Source organism: Rattus norvegicus, chromosome 7 (genome assembly GCF_021556685.1).
Source record: "Rattus norvegicus strain SHRSP/BbbUtx chromosome 7, alternate assembly SHRSP_T2T, whole genome shotgun sequence".
NCBI lineage: Eukaryota > Metazoa > Chordata > Mammalia > Rodentia > Muridae > Rattus > Rattus norvegicus.
Genome location: NC_141540.1, coordinates 79645886 through 79667257, shown reverse-complemented (window position 1 = coordinate 79667257; position 21372 = coordinate 79645886). Strand labels below are relative to the sequence as shown.

At 44.9% G+C, this 21372-nt stretch overlaps 1 protein-coding gene across 1 annotated transcript in view; it reads right to left on the bottom strand.

Moving 5' to 3' along the window:
* Positions 1 to 337: 337 nt before the first annotated feature.
* Baalc (BAALC binder of MAP3K1 and KLF4) overlaps positions 338 to 21372 on the bottom strand; it is a 73498-nt gene continuing 52463 nt past the window's right edge. The window contains 2 exon segments of the mRNA NM_144762.3: positions 338 to 2077; positions 16269 to 16435. Of these exon segments, the coding sequence (NP_658907.1) occupies positions 1967 to 2077; positions 16269 to 16435 (278 nt within the window). The 3' untranslated portion in view covers positions 338 to 1966.

The following is a 21372-nucleotide window of genomic DNA, read 5'->3' as shown; positions in this document are numbered from 1 at the left end:
CCTGCTTTAAACACACATTTAAAAATTGCCAGATGGAAATTTCAATGGTGTGGCCAGATCTCAGGCCCTCCCTCTGCTCCGTCTCCACTCAAAGCGAGAATGTGTTTCTATATTTGCAGAGACAACTTTCCCAGATGGTGAAGACCAGTGAACTGAGTGAGGCAAACACAAGAGTTGGGAAGAGAAGCTGGCCTCAGCCCTTGGCTGATAGCATCAACTGGGGAAGCAGTGTGTCAAAACACGCCCTGGAGAGCAAGCCCTTGAGCTCGCAGGACTGGACCCGCTGCCAACCCTGTGGAAGAACTCCAGCCCAGCAATGCCACTGAGGACACGGGAGTCACGGGGCTTGCTTTTGTTTTATTAGTTAAATTGTCAGAACATGAAGTTCCCTAAAAGCCCTTTGACAAGGAGTCAAGGTGAGAGAGGTTGGGGAAAACTGTAGTCTACATGGCAGAGGAGAAGACATACATTTGCGATGGATAGAAAGCTACCTTTAACCTAGAAGTGAGATTCCACTGCAATGGTTGGTCCTGTGCCGCAGGGTTCAGGTCATTCTCCTGAGTCTCAAGCCTCCCCATAGAGTCAGATGTACGGTCGTGACTGCCAGACTCCAACCCCCTCTGTGTCTGTTACTGTAGCTGGCACAAGATTGGCAGTGAATTTTAATACGAATAAACGCACAGTTTACAGTTCTGTCTGTGTTGGAGAAATCACTTCAGAGACAGGCGTGAGCATCTGCATTTTAGCCCGCTTAGGTTACTTCTCTTGGACTGTGTCGTATAAACATGTCACCAGACTGCTCTTGCTGCTAGATGTGGAGTCTGTTGATACAGTTTGACACAACTTGGACTATACCTTTAATAAGCCCAAGCAAGTGAACGGTCCTTTCAAACTCAGGCTGTGCCATACTTTGCAGGAGGATGTGTTTAGGAATGTGGGGAAAGGGTCCATATCAGAGCATGGCTTGGCTGTGTTGGCTGCCTGCTTTCCAATACAGTGCCTTCTTGGTCTGATGTCAGCAGGAATATACATCAACCAGGCTCTGGCTTTCCAAACTAATTGCTTTGCAGATACCAAAATAACACGGTCCTTGGGGCTGTGTACAGAAAGGCCAAGGGGGCATCGTGTGTGTCACCATGTGTTCCTAGGTCACCTTCCCCCGGGAGTGGTGTCCAGTCTTTGATTACAGCTGCAAATGACCTGACTGGAGTACAAAGTCCATGAGAAGAACAGGGAACTAGAAAGCTATGGGAAAAGCCACATGGAGCTAGGTCCCAAAGCGGGTGCAGGTTGGGTGCAAGGGCCCCAAACATGTGACATTGTGATTCGGAAGCCAATGCCTGATGCCAGCCTGGGAGACCTTTCCAGGTAGAGGAGGAACAGGTGTGTGTGTGTGTGTGTGTGTGTGTGTGTGTGTGTGTGTGTGTGTGTGTCATAGACACCTCCTAAAGGCACCGCATAGGCACCGGGGAGTCAGCACGTGAAGCTAGGACTGATGAATCTCATTCTGAGTCTCTCTGTTTCTCTGATTCTTGTATTTTTGAGTTTAGAGTTGGTGAGAGCCAGCTCTTAAGTGAAAACAATGGCCGTATTTAAAAAGAAAGGAGGAAAAGGGAGCTTGTCCGAAACCACGCACTGTGAAATTTCTACGCTAGCGTGAGCTCCTTGCCCCGGGGATTCCAATATTCATTCACAGGCCCACGGGCTTCACCATGGTTACAGCAGACCCTGCTACGGAAGCTGCAGAGAGGAAAAACAAACCATAGTTTGGCAATCTGTGAACATATTCCAGGACTTTTCGATGTATTTTCTGTATGTGATAAACAGGAAACCGGGATGGTCGTCACCGCGTGGGTGGCCGTGCGTCGCTCAGAGGCATCCACGTTCAGTGAGTGACACCCACTTCTTCAATATTCTTTGACTGGACGCCACAAAGAAGTTCATGTGCTTCCACACCCAGACACTGCTAATTGATGCAGTTCTTTGTGACCCTTTTACTTCTGTCCATCTGCCGGATATTCTCTGTGACGCTGATAGCGACTTCTCTTGCAGACATTCGCTTGGCATCCCTTTTAGCCTGTTAAAAAGTTAAAAACACTGAATTAAGTTTCTGGAAAATAGCTAAAGTTTTTCCAATTTGCATTAACTTCTTGATATGATTTTAAACACATAGATAGGGGGATGACCTACAGGGACTCAGGTGCATGAGGCTGTTTTCTGAGGTTTTCCATAATTCAAAGTTTCAGGGCTCCATAAACACATAAAACTTGCACACGTTAATAGAGGCAACACATGATGTCCTCATACATACATTCATACATACATACATACATACATTCATACATACATACATACATGGTTATTCTCAGATGTTTCTCTGTTGACTCTAATATTGAGCTAACACAGGTCCTAGTATAAGATGTGATCATAAAACATGGGTGAATGAACACATTAACTGAGATTAAATGTCCTTCACAGTGGCCTTAGCAGGGTGGCTAAAAGGTTTTTTTTTTAGCTTCAGACTTGATTCAAATACATCTCCATGGGACAGGAAACTTCATGATTGCAGAGTTTCCTCATCTGTGAAGTGGGGGTATTATATACATCAGGACTTTTGCAATCATTAAATAAGATAGCACGTGTAAAGTGGTTGGCACAGTGCCTGTTATTTAATAAAGAGAAACCTCAGAACACAGAATTGTCTAGTTTTAAGTGAGACAGGCCAGCGAGAGAAGCCCAGAATGAACTTTAAATACCAAAGCATTCCCTAAACTGTGGGCTCTTTAGCATGATCCCAACCCCTACTTCTTTGTGCAAACAACTTTAATGAGTGGAATGGGTTCCTGCAAATGGCAGTGAGCATGAGATAGCCCTCGAAGTCACATGCTCAGGTTTATGTCACCGATCCCCATTGCAGGGAGGATCCACTGGCCAGCAGCAGCTGGGGAGGTTAGGGATAGCCAGCAAAGAGCCTCTATCCTTGCAGGGGTGACATCAGCTTCAAAGAGCCACCTAATCTAAGGTCATGCCCTTCCAGAGGTTGTCCAATGTGGGAGAAAAGAGATTCAAACAGGCAGACTGTCATAGCCCAAGGTAGTCCAGCTTAAGCAAGCCCCAAGCTCCCGACAAGAATCTAACACTCAGCATCCCGGCCCCTGCCCTGCTTCCACCTCTCACTTCAACCAGCGCTGATCCGACAGGCACTTCCTGATGAACATTCCTCAGGATGTCAGGTTGCATCCACTTCCTGACACACACAGTCCAGACCCTGTGGGAACGGCCTGACAACCTGAGAATCTCCCCTTCACTGGGTGGGACTCCATGTGGTTCGTTACCTATTTTCTCATACCACATGGTTCCTCAACATAAGCCATGAAGTGCACACAAGAAAGGCTGGACTCTTGCAGCAGCAGACAAAACAAACCATTTTTTTTTTTTGTGTTCCTCTGTAAGTGATAGGTAGGTCTCTAACTGCTAGCATGAAACCCGTATGCTTGTGGCACTGCTGCCGACTCCTCTGGATCCCTTCTCAGAAGGTGCACGCATCTCCCTGTGGGGCAGTGGACCCTGCTACCAGACAGAAGAACTGGTAAGGAAGTAGCAAAGTTCAGTACCCTGAACTCTTAATTGAGAACAGCAGGAGTTCGCTAGCTCCCAACCAGATTCCTGTCCTGGAACACGTGACCAAGCCACCCCACTAAAAGGACCATGACTACTGGTCATGTAGCATAGAAACCCAGAGTATCTATTTAGGCCCCAAGAGTTTAGCCAATAAACTTCCCTTCCTAGGCATCCCTTCCTGCAAATGGTATTTAATCTCTGGTTCATCCTGAGTAAGTCATATGCATCCTTTTCTGCCATGAATACAGTTTGGACAAGCAAGGACTTTCTCCTCCATCAAAGATCACCATGAAAGGAGGTAGCCTTCGTCATTCAGAGCAGTGCCTAAGACTCTTGCAGAGGCCTCTCTCTCTCTGTCCTTCTGGCGCCCACCTTGAGCTAAGTCTGATCCCCCAACCTCCACCCTACTTCATCTCAGGCACACAAGCTCAATTCTTAGCAATACCCAGTGGCATCTGGGTGCTCAGGAGTTTAAGGGCCACATCCTCCATCCCGGTCTACACCGTTTCTCATCTGGAGAAACACGGCCTGGAACCCCTGTCTTAGGCTGCGTTTTGTCTCCCCTGAGTGACTTGTCAGCCTCTCACGAGTTTAGCACTCTAAAGGGAGAGAAAGGAATGTAATCTAGTGTCCCTGCATTTCACCTCCATGAGCAGCATCCTGGCACAGAACCACATCTCCCCATTGCTGAGCCCTGGCCACTAACAAATCAGCACCTGTTTTTGGTTCTGTTTTGTTTTTGCAGCACATGTACGTGTATGTACGTGTATGTACATGTATGTACGTGTATGTACGTGTATGTACGTGTATGTGTATGTGTATGTGTATGTGTATGTATATGTATATGTATATGTATATGTATATGTATATGTATATGTATATGGTCTTCATCTGATGGGTGTCAGCTACTCCGGAAGTGCCAGAGAGGTTGTACCTTATTCTCAGGGACATAAACACTCTAGCCTTCTTGCCTCAGAGGAGAATACAATGCCACCTACTGCTCACAGCTCCTAGGAGCATCAAAGTGAGGCTGTACATGTCTGCTCAACAGCACCTGCATACTTACTGACCTTGAAACTCTGACCTGACCTCCTTCCTCACTGTGATTCAGGCACCAATCAGTTTTTTGAGGAAGAATCATCATTTTGGGATATGCTTCTAGGGAGCCAGACTTAAGATAATAGTTTATTGGTAATCCCAGTGTTCAAACTCAGTGTTCCTTTGTAAAGTCCCAGTGCTTAGCACAGTACTGAGAAAGAAAAAAGCCCCAGTTTAACTTTGGCTGAATAAATGGGTGGATGGATGCTGAGTGGGTGGATAGATGGATGGATAGATGGACAGTGGGTTGATGGAAGGATGGGTGGATGGGTGGATGGATGAAGCCCCACTGATGCACCCTTTCTTTAACAACAGTAATCAATATAGCTTAGAGTTATAGCTCAGGTCTTTCAAGTCTGAACAAGCACAAGAACTAGCACAGACTTTTATGGGTTTATTTTTTCCCAGAAACAGAGAATTCTGTTTCTTGCACATGTCTGGTTATTATCTATTTACCTATTATCTATATATCTACCATATACCTACCTACCTACATACATGCATGCATGCATACATACATATATACAGACATAGCTATCATCTATCTATCATCTATGTATCTATCATCTCTCTATCCATCTATTCTCAAAACATCATTCGTAAGTTGCTCCGTCCTCCACTTGACATTGAACTTCTCCCTCAGCACAACCACTGACCACACACACCCATGTACAGGACACACAACAATGCAACTGTGTCCCAAAGAAAGGCCTGGTCATGGTGAGGCCATTTCTATCTGACTTTCATAGGTTGTTTTCACATAAATGCTTTTAAAATCATCAGAGAATAAGGAGACAGAGGTCATATTTCAAGTGAGCCAGACAGAAGCCTTTCCCTCAGATTGGTGAAAGGTAAGAGAGCTTTCAACAATGAGATGCCGGCTTCCCAAGGGGAAAAAATAGTTTCCTTTAGAGAAGTTTATTAAGGTAATTCACAATGATTGCAGATTATCCACAGAAAGCAAATGCCCTTTTCTATTTCAGTTGTGTGTGTCTGTGAGTGTGAATATGTGTGTATGAGTGTGTGTGTCTCTGAGTATGTGTTTGTGTGTCTGAGTGTGTCTGTGAGTGTGTATCTGTGAGTGTGTCTGTGAGTGTGTGTCTGTGAGTGTGTGTCTGTGAGTGTGTGCCTGTGAGTGTGTATCTGTGAGTGTGTGTCTGTGAGTGTATGTGTCTGTGAGTGTGTGTCTGTGAGTGTGTGTGTCTGTGAGTGTGTGTGTCTGTGAGTGTGTGTGTCTGTGAGTGTGTGTCTGTGAGTGTGTGTGTCTGTGAGTGTGTGTCTGTGAGTGTGTGTCTGTGAGTGTGTGTCTGTGAGTGTGTGTCTGTGAGTGTGTATCTGTGAGTGTGTCTGTGAGTGTGTGTCTGTGAGTGTGTGTCTGTGAGTGTGTGCCTGTGAGTGTGTATCTGTGAGTGTGTGTCTGTGAGTGTATGTGTCTGTGAGTGTGTGTCTGTGAGTGTGTGTGTCTGTGAGTGTGTCTGTGAGTGTGTGTGTCTGTGAGTGTGTGTCTGTGAGTGTGTGTGTCTGTGAGTGTGTGTCTGTGAGTGTGTGTCTGTGAGTGTGTGTCTGTGAGTGTGTGTGTCTGTGAGTGTGTGTCTGTGAGTGTGTGTGTTTGTGGGTGTGTCTGTGAGTGTGTATATCTGTGAGTGTGTGTCTGTGAGTGTGTGTTTTTGTGGGTGTGTCTGTGAGTGTGTGTGTTTGTGGGTGTGTCTGTGAGTGGGTGTGTTTGTGGGTGTGTCTGTGAGTGGGTGTGTGTGTGTTTGTGGGTGTGTCTGTGAGTGTGTGTGTGTGTGTGTATTTGTGTGCATTTGTGTGCGACCAGAGGTTAACTTGGTGTGTCTTTCTCTATTGGTTTCCATCTTCTCTTTTTAGACAAGCTATTTTACAAAAGCTAGGGCTTATCCCTTTAGCTATTTGTCCAGAAATCCCTGAGATTCCATTTGTCTCTGTCTGCCCACTATGTAGAGAGAAGCCCTAAAGTTTCAAGTACACATCGATCTTTGACATGAGTGCTGGCATCCAATCTCAGGTCCTCATCCTTGCATAGCAAGCTTTTATCCACTAAGCCTCCCATTGGCTTTTATTTCAGTCTATTTTTTAAGTTTTAAAACTCTAAGGCAAACTTCAGGATTTGAATGATAGCTAATTTCTAAGAGTCACAGGCTACAAACTGGTTGTCCTCACAGCAGGTATTGAGTGTGTGTGCCTGTAACTGCGAGTCAGTGAAGCCAGTTCTTAGATGAATACACCATCAGCCTACAGACCAGACACACAGAGCACAAATCGCAGGGCTGAACCACCTGGGACTTAGCCCAAGGCTTGTCACAATGTGTCATTTTAGCTTGAGTTTCAGTCCTTTAACTGAGAAATAAGAAAATAATTGCTGCTTCCCAGATGTTTGAGAAGCTTAAATATGTCACAGTAAGAGGACCAACTTCTGGTTTGCCCATGAATGACCCACTTTAAAAAGAGAAGTTTCACAGTCTGGAAACTAGGTCCTAGCAGACCAGCCACTCCAATAGTAGCTGTTGTCATTCATTTCACTTGAAAAATCAAGTCAAACACAGCAGTTGTTACGGTACCCTCCTGACACTGAGGTCTAGTGAGGCAGCTACAAAGTAGCAAAAATAATTCTAAAAGAGAAGGGCTTGGGAATAATGGACACACTGGGGGTTTGATTTCAATAATGGCCACAGGGACAATGTCCCAGCCACAGACAAATCCATTTACAGATAATCACAGCATTAGATTTAGCAAACCAATTAGAACTGGCCACTTTTGTTTCACTTCTGCCTTACATTGTTTGTTTGTGGGGGTTCAAGGGAAGATACCCATGATACAGCACACAGGTAGAGGTTGGGGAACAGCTTGCAGAAGTTGATTCCCTCCTTCTATTGTATGGGTTCTAGGACTGGAAAGTCAGATTAACCTTGAGGGCCAGTGCCTCTACCCACTGAGCCATCTCACAGCCCACAAAAGTACATTGGGGGGGGGGGAGAAAGAAAGAAAAGGGAATCTGAGACATCAACCCAAAAGGTATCTTTTATATCTGTGAGGACACTCAAGTTGGTAACTACTGCAATCTAGTCACGACTTGAAAGCTTTAGATTCTGTTTTGTCTTGAATATGAAATGTCTCCACAGGCTCAAAGTTTTAGTCCACAGCTGGTACTGCCGTTCTGGAAGGCTCTTGAACTTTTAAGAGGTCTAGCCTCCTGGGAGGAGGTGTGTTACTGGGGGAAGGACTTAAGATTTTAGAGCCCAGGGCTACATCCTGTCTGTTCTCTACTTACAGACTACACACACAGTATGGCCAGCCATCTTATGCATCTGCCTCTCCGCCTTCACCACCACTGTGAATCGCATCCTTAAGACTAAAGTAATCCCTTCAAACTGTGACCCAAATTAACCCTCACTTTTCTAAGTTGCTTTTGTCAGATATTTTGTAGCAGCAATGAGAAAAGTAACTGATAAAAATTCAAAGCCCAAATGAGAGGGAAAGGGAAGAAGTCAGATGTTTTCTGTAGCGATTCGGAGATACAAGTCACCTTTCTCTTTTTTGATAAACTACAGAGAGGTACAGAATAGACCTCTTTGTCCCTTACTTTGTAGGAATAGAGATGCCTCCCTTCTGACATGGTTTCCAGATAGTCAATGTTTGTATTTAATATCCTTCCCCCTTTTAATGACAAGGAAAAGTAAGCGTCTAAATTGCAATTGCTGGCTTTAAAAAACCCTCCCAGTTCTGTTTGATGATGAGAGAAACACCCTCGTCATCCACAGCTACCTGTGAGTTCAGTCCTTCCTTCACTTCTAATACCCTTGCTTTGTGAGCTTTGTCCCCATTGACTCTTATTAAGGGGCCACTTTCTGCTTCTCAGTCATACTGACATGCTTTTTGGTTTTGTTTTTGTCTCATTTTTATTTCTGTAGGTCTAGAAGTCTGTGAGTCACAGCTTTGAGTCCCCTTGATATTGCCTCTTTAATTAAGAGCCATTTGCTGGCTGTCATTCTCAAGGGTAGCCAGATAGACTATGATAACTTCCTGGCAGCCTCCAACCCAGATGGACTTGTCTCCCTTGGGGTTCAGAAGTCAACAATCCAGCTCTCTCCCTGTGGCGGTGAAGACAGATTGGAAGCTTCACAGAGACCCGGACTCCAGATTGCAGCAAAACTTGCTCAGCCCTATGCTCGGGTTCACCCCAAATGGAAATAGAAATGTTCTTGGTTTAGCTTGGACTCAACAAATAAATATGCCTGTATGTAGCAAAGGACTGTGCAAGCCTTTTCATAGTTTTTGTGGATGATACAGAAGAGAAAACCTGACTGAAATCCTGGTTTGTTAGATACAGTTTGTGTTTCTGTGGTATTGGTGTTTTTCAATATGAAAGTAATGCATGAGCTGGGGGGAGAGCACACGGCCAGATCTCAGCCCTGGGGAGGGGAAGGCAGGAGGATCAGAAATCCAAGGTCAGTTGCCAATTCATAGAGAGTGTGAGGCCAAATTTGAATACAAGAGATCTTGTCTACAAAGAAAAGAAAAAAAAAACAATACATGATTAGAATTTAAAAAAAAAAAAGGGTATGGTGTGTACCACATCCCTGTTAACTCCAGCACTTGAGAGACAGAGGCAGGTAGATCGCTTTGAGTTTGAGGCCAGCCTGTTTTACATAGTGACACCCTGTCTCAAAAATAACAACAAGTGTATATGTGTGTGTATACATATATATGCTTTAATAAACATTATGATTAAACAATATATTATTGTATGTTTACATATATGTTATATATAATTATATAATTAAAATATGTACTAATTCTATTCTTACAATATAATACATATAAATGATAAATGTATAAATATGTTAATTTTCTGATAAGCCAAGTTTGATAGGAATCACTTATAATATTAGTCCTTGGGAGGCTGAGGAGGAAAGTTGAGAGGGCAGATCCAGCCTTGACTACAGAGCAAGCATGGGCTATATAGTGAGGTTGTGTTTCAAAAGACAGAACAAAAGCTAAAAGGTAGCGAATAGGGTTCATTGTCTTGGAATTCAGGCATGGATCCAGTCAGTGCCCACTGATCTGGTCATTATTTAATAAAACTTGCTTCAAATGTGGCTCAAAAGAGAGTTTTATACTCTCTTTTGAAGGGTATGCTCTGGCCTTTAGCGCCTTCCTTCCCATAGGTAGTCCCACTTAGCAGTTGTTCACAGGATGTTTCTAGTCACATACCATCATGGCTCTGTTAGCGGTCCTCTCAGTAACCCCTACTTCCTCTCCAGCCTTTCTACTTCCTGTGCAGCCTGAACTGTGCACTCATCCATTTATTTTCTACTTTTTAATCAGATTTTAAGTGGAAGAAGATAGAGCCCTGGACTATTTTGTTCACTATAGAAGCTAATTCCATGCCTGTCACATCATAAGCATCCAATTAATTATTTGAAAAATAGACAAGTGCAGATAGCCTTTCAGAAGGGAAAGGAAAGCAGGGCACAGTGACACACACCTGTAATGCCAGCACTTGTGGAGGTGGAGGCAGGAGGATCAGTTGCATAAGGAATTCAGGGATATTTTGGTCTGCATAAGATTTTTGTCTCCCAAAAAAAAGAGACTGAGAAAGGGGGAGGAGGGAGGGGAAGGAAGAGGTTAAGAGAGCTCCCAGGCACAGAACCTGCTTGCCCTGCCTAAAAGCCCCGGAACTTTCCCATTGGCTTTCACATATGTAAAGCATTGATTGCTCCTTACATCACCAACACAACATCCTGTTCTTCTTGTGCTTGTTTGCACACTAGGGCAACTGCAGTCACTCACCAAGGACAATGTCCAGCAGGTTATCAGCCAAAATAAAGACAATGGCTCCAGGTCCCACACCCTGATGAACTCTGATGAAGTTCACATTAGCCTCTCCAACATTATGATTCAGCCAATGAAAGGAGAGAGCGTGGGCTTGAGAAGCAGACAAACAGAAGTTTAAATTCCAACACAGCCCACTGTCACAGCCCACTGTGTCTCACCCACCCTGTCACAGCCCACTGTCACAGCCCACTGTGTCATACCTCACTATGTCCCGTTGGATTGACACTCAGCTCGTGGGCCTGTTTCCCAGATGGGGAAGGATACTTAACCATTCAGAGTTGTGGGGTTAAAAACAAAGCCGTGTGTAGTGGCTGGCGCACAGTAAGGCAGGCATGTTTGTTTCTCCTCCTCTCCTTATCAGGGATTAAGCACAGAGATTTACAGGCTGCCGCAGGAGGCCTTGGATTTCTTTTCTCTCCATTAAAGGAAGGCAGGCACCAAGAAACCTCTCGTTCCCAGATTCCATAAGTTTTAGAGCATTAACCTGGGGTTAACCAGGGAACATTCCATCTCGGCAATCCCACCATGACAGGCCAGCTGTTCGTTTTTCCCAGCAGGATCAGAACCGCTCTGACTTAAGCTACTGAGTTTTATCAAGTGTCACAAGGACATGTTGCATTTTCCCATGAGCCTCGGGGAGAGATGCTCACAGGGACAGAAGCAGAGGGGCTGTGATATGATGATACCGGAACAGGGCTGGTGTCCAGGAAGCCCCCCTTTAGTCTTAGTGGGCTGCTAGGCTTGTCTCATTCAACCAGCGCATAGTTATTAGCACCTAGTAGGTGCATTAAACCTGAAGTAGGCTGGGATGTCAAGGAAAGAGTACAATGAATAAGGAGGGCCGGGGTTGGAGCATCTTTTAAATGAACTGGTTTTGCTGCAGGCCAAATCTGTACAGAAATCTGTCCCGCCGCTGTAATAGGTCCCTTCCTGTTTCCCAGGCGTGGGCTGCTGAGGCTCCCAAGGGCCCTAGCAACAGCCTGCCCTCTGGTTCCCCCCAGTGGTTCCATCTGCTGCCTCCCTCCCCTTAGCACTTGCTTCAGTTTTCCCAAGAGGCTCCTTTGCTTCTCTGGCTCCTCCTTGAGTTCCTCCCATTACCCCTGTCAGAAATTCCACTCCGACCCTATCCTTTGAAGTCTGTGGGGCTTCACCCATCCTTCCTACACATTGCCAACCATTGTTGGCTAGACACTGGGGCTGGAACTCTTGGAGGAAGTCCCTTAGCTGAGAATTAATCCAGACAATGGGTAATTCCTTTAGCGTCTGGTCACTTTGCCAAGAACAATAAAGCAACTGGAGAACATACAGCTTTGGAGACTCGAAAGCCCGCTAGGCAACCAGCGACAAGTTCAGAGCTTTGACTGCCAAGATCTGCATTCACATGGTGTTTCTACCTCCGACTGATACTTGAGGGCCTTTTGTTTTGTTCTGTTTAGATTTATTTATTTTTCTCTTACATGTATGAGAGTTTTGCCTCTAGGTATTACATACATGCCTGTGCAGAGGTTGGAAGAGATTGTCAGATTCCCTGGAACTGAAGTTAGTAGATGGTTTGGGGTGCGGGGTGGGGTGTCTCAAACCCCCTAGCCAAGCAAGAAGGCAGTTCATGGTTCAAACTTTGAGAGTCTGACCCCAAGTAGCTTATTGTAGGCATATTAAATTTGCACGGCCCAATTTGGCAAAAGTTTCCTGATGATAATTAATTCAGTCCATGTGCATAACAAACCTTAGAATGTGACTACACCAAAACTCTTTGTAAAGTACACTGACATCCTCCATAAAGATGGGCTCTATAGATTCACTGAGGAAAAACAAGCTCAAGTTAAGGGACTGGGGGAGGGTGTTGGTATTCTGTCTAAGCTTCACCCCCACAGCTACCTGGGAACAGCCAGGTATGCTCCACCCCACAGTTGCCCCAGCTGTGCCTGCCGATAAAGGGGGCTGCTTGCACTCTCTTACCCTCTCTTGTTCCCCTTTTACCCCCTCTTACTCTTTGTTCTTTGCTGCTCTCGCCTCCTTCCCCACCCCACGCCCTCCACATGCCCATGGCTGGCCGCCTTTCCATTCCTCTCCTCTTCTCTCATTAAACCTCTCCACATGGAAACTTGTCATCTGGGTGTGTTCTGTCCAGGCATGGGCTGAGATTTGAAACCCTAAAATTGGTGCCGAAACTCAGGATGGAACCAGGAACCCTAACATTGGTGCTGTGGTCTCAGCCATATGGATAGCACAAAGGTCACCAGGCTACTAACTATGTCCACTCCCAACCATGGGGACAGAAAACAGGTTATACATCCCTCCTTTCAAGAAACAACCCTGTGTATTTAATGTTCCTGGTTCCCCTCATGTTCGTCTGTGAGCACAAGAACCTCTGTGACTCCACAGAGGTGAATCTGGTGGATGCTGGGAACTGAACATGGTCTTCTGCAAGCCCGACAAGTGCTCTTAACTGCTGAGCCATCTCTCTAGCCCCTGTGGAGAATTTCATTTTACTTTGTGTGCCATAAAATATCTATGTGGATCAGAGGACAACTTTCAGGAACTGGTTTTCTCTTTCTGCTTACATCAGCGGCAGCCCTTACCTGCTGAGCTGGTCTTGAGAGAGCGCTGTCTGGTTTGACTTTTAATGGAGGAGTTGAGATCTAAGCCTGAAGAAATAGCGTATAAAAGTATTTGGAGCCAGCTTAGAGTTCCTAGACTGTCTTAATTAACAGAAAGCAGTTGAGTCTCCCCTTGGGTTGTTTGTGGAGCATGGGTGGGGAGCTGGGCGAAGGAGAACAAGCCAATGACTTATTAAGTGAGGTCAGTGTGGTCCCAAACCATCAGGAAAGCAGGGCACGTAAAGAGCTCCCTACTGAAAGAGTCAGTTCCAACTTCTGCAAGATCAGTGTGGATGCGGATCATTGATACTAGGCAGAAAGCAGGAACCAGAAGGAACTGGAGAAACATATGCTTTGTTTGATGGGATTTGAAGTACAGAGGACTCAAAACATAAAATACTGTTACTCGCCATCATTGGAGTGCTTGTTTTGTCCCATCACCCTTCAGAAAGGAATTTGAAGGCTTTGGCGGGGGCATCTGTGCTAACAGTTATTATCCCTACTAATGATTCCCAGGTACCTCAAAGCAGCAAGAGTCTGCAACAATGTTATTTAACTATCATCTGACTCTCGCTGCAACAATGTTATTTATCATTTCATCTGACTCTTGCTCTCACCCCAGACGGCCACTGGCTGTCAGAGAAAACAGTACCTCTGCCTTTCCCACACCCCGGTCCTTGGCACTCAAGCAGTCCCTGGCATCTGAGCAGCACTCACAGAATTTTTTGAGTGCTCAGAAGAATTAATGAGGAGAGTCTCAAGGCCCAGTAAGGATTACCTTTAACCAACAAAATTTTCCCATAAATCTGAATCAGAAAACTACAAGAGGGGTTTGGATGAGGCTGTATGCTTTTCCAAAGGCTCTTCCTGGAGAAAAGCCATCATCCAAGGCAAAATGCTGTCAAATGTTATCGTCTCTGCTCATATCCCAATAAACCCAACATGAGCTCAAAATGTATGTGACAGTGCCACAGCTCACTGTGGGCTATCAGCTCGTTCCCTGGTGATCTCCAGGCTGACTAGAAGCCGTTATTCTAGCCACTGTAGTTGTCCAGCAATGTGGAAGAAGGCGGCACCGTAGGCTGCACACCCAGGAAGAGGTTCCAACTTGAAAGCAGAACTGTGATATTCAAAGTGTTCGTGCTGTTTTCTCATCATTGCAAAAATGCAGCCAAGGATAGCTTCGAACTTTGACCCTCCTACCTCCATCTTCTCAGTACTCCAATTGTCTAGTGGGGATTGAGTCCAATGGTTTGTGCTGCTAGGAAAACCAACTGAGTTACAGCTCCCTGCCCGGCATGATGATGCTGTGATCCATGGTGTTCATCTCTGTTACATATACAGTACTATCAATGCACACTGTAGTTCCCTTGACTATAAAATGGTCATGGTGCTGTTGGGAGGATTTAAAAACCTAGAAGGCCTAATGGCTAGCACCCTGCAAAGAGCAAAACACAACTTTGACGTGATGGGTGATGAGGGCAGAATTTGGCATAAGGAAAACAAGTGTGTAGATCAAACCATTTCACAGGTAATTCTGCCATCTCTCTGCTATAATGAATTCTGTATCCCAAGTATGGAGAGAAGGACTAGATATCTGGACCTTCACTAGAATACCCAACCTTGTGAACATGGTTCTCTGGAGCCCAGACTTCCTTGCACTCTGTCAATGATGACTGGTTCTCCTGAAAGTCAGTTGCTGCGCAAAGCAGACACACAAGACCCTTCCATCTCCCTTCCCCAGCTACCAGTAGAGCCCCATTAGCATTCCACTTAACGAGGTCACTGTGTTGTGGGCCCAGCCAGCCTGTTTGTCCCTCCTTCCCATTGTTACTTGTATCTCAGTCTACGAGAGGAGGCCCATCTGCTCCTTTGGGTATTATTCTATTTTCCCTATGTGTTAAAGAGATTCTGAGAGATTGACTCCTACAAGTCCCCTTAGGCAGTAAACTTCAGAGTTAAATTTGCAACTTAAGATAAAATTTCAAAGCCACTGAAAGCAACTTAATGATGTGAACAGGAATTCCATCACAAAATTCTTGCAAATGATAAGCTTTGTTGCACAAGGAGGTGAAATAAAATTGGTCGCGTCAGGGTTCAGCTAATTTTCATCCTTATCCACGGCTTGTATGATAGTTAAGATAGATGTACCTGTTTAGGATGTCTTTGCTGTACCAAGAAAATTTGATCCTTGTCTTCATGTATACAAAACAATGCTTTTGTGATATATCAACTCAGAAAAGGAAAATGCTTTGGGAATTAAACTACCATGTAAAGTTTTGATTAGGAAAAAAGAAAAAAAGAAAAAGAAAAAGAATGCCATCACCAGGTAGGAAGCTGTGCCCTCAGGAAGCAGGAGGCCAGGACTGGGAGAGGTGGGACCAGTAGATTTTGAAGCTTCAAGTAAATGGTGGACTTCAGGGAAGATAAGGAAATGGGAGGAGGAACTGAGGAGGGGGAGGAGGAAGAGAGGGAGGAGGAGGAGGAGAGGGAGGAGGAGGAGAAAGAGGGGGAAGAAGAGGAGGAGGGAGAGAAGGAAGAGACTACAGAAAGTCTCCACCTGCTCAGAGCTTTTGTTCTGAGCTGCAGCCCCACCACCCCCATCCCCACCCCATGGAGGAGCCAGGCATAGCAGGAGGAGCACCTCCAAACAATAGTTCTGGGAAGTGAGGGATCAAGGAGGGTCCAGGGACCTCAGCCTGCCTTCTTTCCAACAGCAAGGGTTCGGGTGATTGGTAAGATATTTTATAAGAATCACCCTTGAAGGCTCTTGCACTGGCCAGCTGGTTGGAGGGTGTGAGGTACAATGACAAGTTTGCTTCCTACCACAGGCCACTGCCTCAGCTTTGGACAAAGCTGTATCTAAACAAACACACACTTCCTCCACAGGGCAAAGACTCATTTCTATAAGTCAAATAAAACTCAACAGCCCACAGGGAAAGGATTAAAATGAGGTTTGCAGTAATTTTTTACATGGAGAGGTGGAAAACCTCTATTCCCAAGGTCCTCCTTCCTTGGACACAGTCTTGGTGGTCCTGATTTGTAAGCTCCGCCCCTGTTCTCCATCCCCAGTTGATGTGGCTTTGACCCTACCTCTGTGGTCCAAAGGCCATTCTGCTTCTGGGTCAGAGGGCCTGAGCTGAGGCTCTGTGAGTTGGGACATTGGGTCCCACAGTTCATCTTCTTCTCTGGGTTGGCTATTCCACCCGGGGCTGCAGGTCGGAGCACACCGTTAGAGGACGGCCCATCTTCCAGCACACCTGGGGAGGCAAGGAGAGAGTGGCACCAGAGGCTTTCGAATGGCAGCTACTAGGAACAGTCCCAGGATGGCAAACAAACAGCAGCTAAAAGCAGAGGTGGCCTGAGGTTCTGCCTGGTAAAGCTCTCTTCTTGTAAGAATACCTGTGCTACTGTGTTAAACCAAAGCCTCTGTAGCATGACATTTCACTTAACATATCGACAGCAAACTTTTCCACACCATTAAGCTTTCGGCCATGTTATTTTTTTTTTACACATTTGCTGGTTGCACGACCAATCCCCTCTAACTGAATATCTGTTTCCACTTTCTAATGCTAAATGTTACTGGAATAATATTCCTTTTGGTTAATAATTTTATTCCAAGTTGTTCTCTTGGGATAAATTCCTAGAAGTAAGGTCACTTACTTGAAGGTTACACAAAGATTTTTTTTTCCCTGTCTCCACCTATTGGCCTGAGCAAGTGTGTCTCCCATAACAAATGCCAAGAAACACAGACCTTTAAATAAATGACCTCACTAAAGAGGAAGAAGAGGAAGGTCAGGGATTTGGAACACACAACAAGTACCTGATTTGTAGGAGAAAAAGGCCCCAGGAGCAAGGAAGGGATCCCCCAAGTAAGCGGGAGAAGCCAGCCAGATGCCACAGGAGTTGTGAGGGTGAGGGAACAGCCAGAGAGGGCATCTGTCCTCCTCCACCAGCCTAGGCTAGATGGCCATCCTGGGCATGGCTCACAGCAGGAAGCTGTACTCAGGGACCTTGAACTTCATTCGTGTGACTCAAATTCAAAGATAAAATGACCAAGAGTGTCAAGATAGTGCCCACTGAGCTTAGCATCCAAGCCAGGACCCTGCTTTGCTGAAAGTGGCCAGCCAGGTTTTTGCATAGGCTATCCCTCTGGGTGATGGAGGGAAATGTATATTACTTTGTTCTTTTCTGTATTTACACATTTTGGTATGTTTTATAACCAAGAAATATTAAGTTAAAGTCACACAACAGAAATACTGGGTTTGTGGCTGACCTTTTGGCATAACCTCTTGACCACCCTGGAAAGATTACATCTGGCAATGGTCCCTGGCTGGCCTCATTTTTTTAGCTTGCTATCGGAACTTCTCAGCTTATAGGGCAGGATCGGTAGGCTAGTCAGTAAGCCACTGTATGAGCCATAAGTTAAGAATGAATGGTTAAAGAGAGGAGAGTGAGGAAGAGACAGCTGCTGCTAGGCCACAAATGATGTGCACACTGTCTGTGTCAGGCATCATTAGAGCCTTTGTGTATGTTGTCCCTTTAATCCTCACAGTAGTCCTGAGAACTAGGAATCATTATTCATGCTCAGTAAATGAAGTGGTTCCAGTATTGTGCTAGATGCTGGATCCTATCTGCTTATCTGTTGCTTACCACTCTCTCCCTATCCCAGCCTTGGGGTGGGAGACCTGCCCTTATTAAGTCTAATTCTAGATCTGTGCTTTTCTGATGCTTGGGATGCAAGCAAGTGCTTCCTCCTAATAAAACTCCCAAGTAGGCAGCTCTCGATCTTGGTGTGTAGGAGACCCACTAAGGGAGTCTTAAAATGTAAATCCTGACATCCATTTGCCCAGATTTCTGATTCGGTGGAGACTCAGGATCGTGGATTTCTGAAAGTTCCCCTAGACTCTGAGGCAGAGGACATTAGAGGCTACAAAGGCTCACTATACTACGACTGGAAATGTAGCTACATACTGAGCTCCATCTAACAGATTAATGCTCTTGCTTATTCTGAGGGCTATGGGCAAAATGTTCATCTTTATTTGTCTCGCAGTGAACCCTGAAGAAACATAATAAACTAAGATTAAATTTGCCGGCTCCTTAAAATCTGTGTACCCCTAAAGTACCTCTTTTTGAACATCCTCCACAAAATTTCCATCCCAGAGACAAACCAAATTACTGACTTTGCCAAAAGATGGGAAACAGACGTGCCGCTGCTTGATAAACTGCACCCAGTGGCTTCTTGCCAACAATTCCAGCTATTTCAGAAATGCAGCCGAGTAGGAGGGCAGAATACCGAAGTTTAAAATGGTAGCTGGCAGTCAGTGCAGAACAAGTTTGCTCCTTAACCCCAGCACCTGGCCGTTCCTGGTGAAGGTGACCAGAAAGTCTGTCCAAAGTCACGAAGAAGTGGCTATAAGTATTTTCCCTCAGTGACAGAAAATCAAAGGGTAAGACATTGGTAATGTGTTTGAGAAGAAGCTCTGATGTTATGTCAGAGAGAACCCTCTGTCTAGGCTCAGATCCAGAACACATGCCCAATGGTAATTTTGTCTGAATTAAGATATAAATTAAGTTATTAGTACTCAACCACTTACTGAGAGTTTGTCTTCTAATTTTCAAAATGAACCAGAATAGGATGGGGTCTGACTGCCCTTTCTTTAGTCAGATGAATAACTGTAGAGCACACTGATGTGTAATACATATGTGACCATTTGCACCACTGTCATGACATATGCTAACAACATATTGAGTAACCCTCGCATTCATGGACAGTTGACTTTGGACAAGGATATCAAAATACTCCAAAAGGCAAAAATAATTTCTCTGCAAATGTGTTAGAGCTCTACATGCAGAAGAATAGATTGAATCTTCTGCCTCACGATCTACACAAAAGTTAAACCCCATGGAACCAAAGATCTGTGCATAAAAACTAAAACTGTTAAGTATTTCTTTGAAATATAAGTGGCAAAAATTTATAATACTAAGTTAGGCGATAGATCCTTGGAAATGACCCCAAATGACAAAATCCATAGTTGGACATCATCAAATGTAGAAACCACGGAGAGAAGATAATCCACAGGGTAAGAGAGGACTTTTGAAAATTCTATCCCTGCTAAAAAGAAGTCGTGCAACTGAATGACGAAAAACGATAAATGACTCAATTAAAGTGTGAGCAAAGGATCTAAACAGACAGCACACAAAGAAGCTGTGCCCATGGCCAAGAATATCAAGAATATCAGAAACCATGAGGAGTTACCAAGATGAGTGCGATTTTAAAAAGGGAAAATGGTTGAAAATGTAGAGACTTGGGAAGCCTCTACAGTGCTGCTGTGCTTGGAAATGCTCAAGCTCTTTCCCTCAGGCCTGCTCTCAAAAAAGAAGACACAGTCTCCACAGCCCAGCAAGGCCACTTCCACCTACACACCTTAGGTGAGTAAAAGCAGCCACACAAACACGTGCACACGAATGTTTGCAAAGGTTAATCTTGACTGCCAATTTAATGGGATTTAGAATCTCTGTGGGAACAAATCTCTGGGCTTGCCCTTCAAGGTGTTATCTAAATTAGCTTAGATAAAGACCGAAGCCTCACTATAATGTGCATTGAACCAATCCATGGACTAGGATCTTGAACTGATCAAAACGGAGACCTGAGCCAAGCACACACATTTATGACTCTGCCTTCTGAATGCAGACATAGTATGTGTGGTTGTTCTGTGTTCTCACTTCTGTACCTCTTATTTCTTTGGACCAAATCCCAAAATTGTTGATGTTTGGTCTTTTGCTATGTATTATTGTTATGTTAAATACTGGTGCACAAAGCCTGGTTGCCCCCGGGGAGGAGAGAATATGCATGTATCTTGCTCCTTAATTTAAAACCACTGCTTGAATAAAGATGCTGACAGCTGGGCAGAAGAGAGGCAGAATTTTGGACCATGGGCTTGGGGCTGGATTAGAGACCACGACAATGAGGAGGAGAGAGAGAAGGTAGAGGGAGGAGAAGAAGCCATGGGGTGGGTGAGTTATGAAAACCTGGCCATGAGGGCTGGCCAATTGGAGTTAAGAGCATCCCAGATAACATAGCCAATTATAATTCAGGGTTATTGAGGGGGAAGTAGATTCTAACAGCTTAGAGGGTAGTTATCTGCCCATCTCTAGTGCACTAAAGGCTTAATATAAATATAAAGGTTGTGTGTCTTTTATGTGGGAACTGAGTGGTCAAAGGTGGGATAGAAACCCCAGCGTGAGAGGAAAGTATATTGTTTCAGCAATGGGACAAGTAACTCACACAATGTTTTTGGCAGTGTTACTCCTAATAACTGAGAAGCAGAAGTAGACTAAACATCCCACGGCTGGTGGGTGGGTTAGTATACATCAGTGAATTACTGATATTTGCTGCACACCAACTAAGCTTAAAACCATTATGCTAACTAACTGAAAAGCCAGGTTACGGAAGGTAGTTTATGAATACATCTTATGAAATTGTGAAACAGGTGATTCTAGTGATGGAAAGGTAGCTTAGTGGTCGCCAAGGACGTGGGCATTGGATGAGATGAAAAATGACTCTTAATAGGTATGCTATTTTTCCTCCAGGTAATGAAAATGTTCTAAAATTGGTGGTGCAAATGGCAATACAACTATGAGAGTTGAAATCACTTAATTGTCTTTGAGAGATTAACAGAACGATATGTGAATTATAGCTAAAGAAAGCAAGCTCATTAAAGGGAAAATAAAACTGTGAGCACACTTCAGAATGTTTTGTTGACTGAAGAAAAGAAAGGCACACTCGGATGTGAACAGCTACTGTTTGGGAAGAGACTGACTTCTGCACTTGTACAATCCCTAAGGACATGGGTCCTGACCTGAGTGCTGTCACCTCTGTTCCCAGAGATGATCACTAGTCTGTCACATCTGCCTCCAACCACTGAGGTGACTGAGGAAACAGCTTCCAAAGCCCTCAGCCACAGGCTAGGGGACACCCGCAAAGCGCTAAGGCGGGAACTAAGACCAATGTTCACAGGCAAGCGTCTGAATTCTAACCCCTACCGCGGTGGTTTTCAACGCGTGGGTCGAGAAAACAGATATTTCCCGTCCATACTAGTAGTAAACTTACAGTTATGGAGTCCCAACAAAACTAATTTGATGGCTGGGGGTCACCACAACTTGAGGAGGTGTATTAAAGGGTGGAAGCATTAGG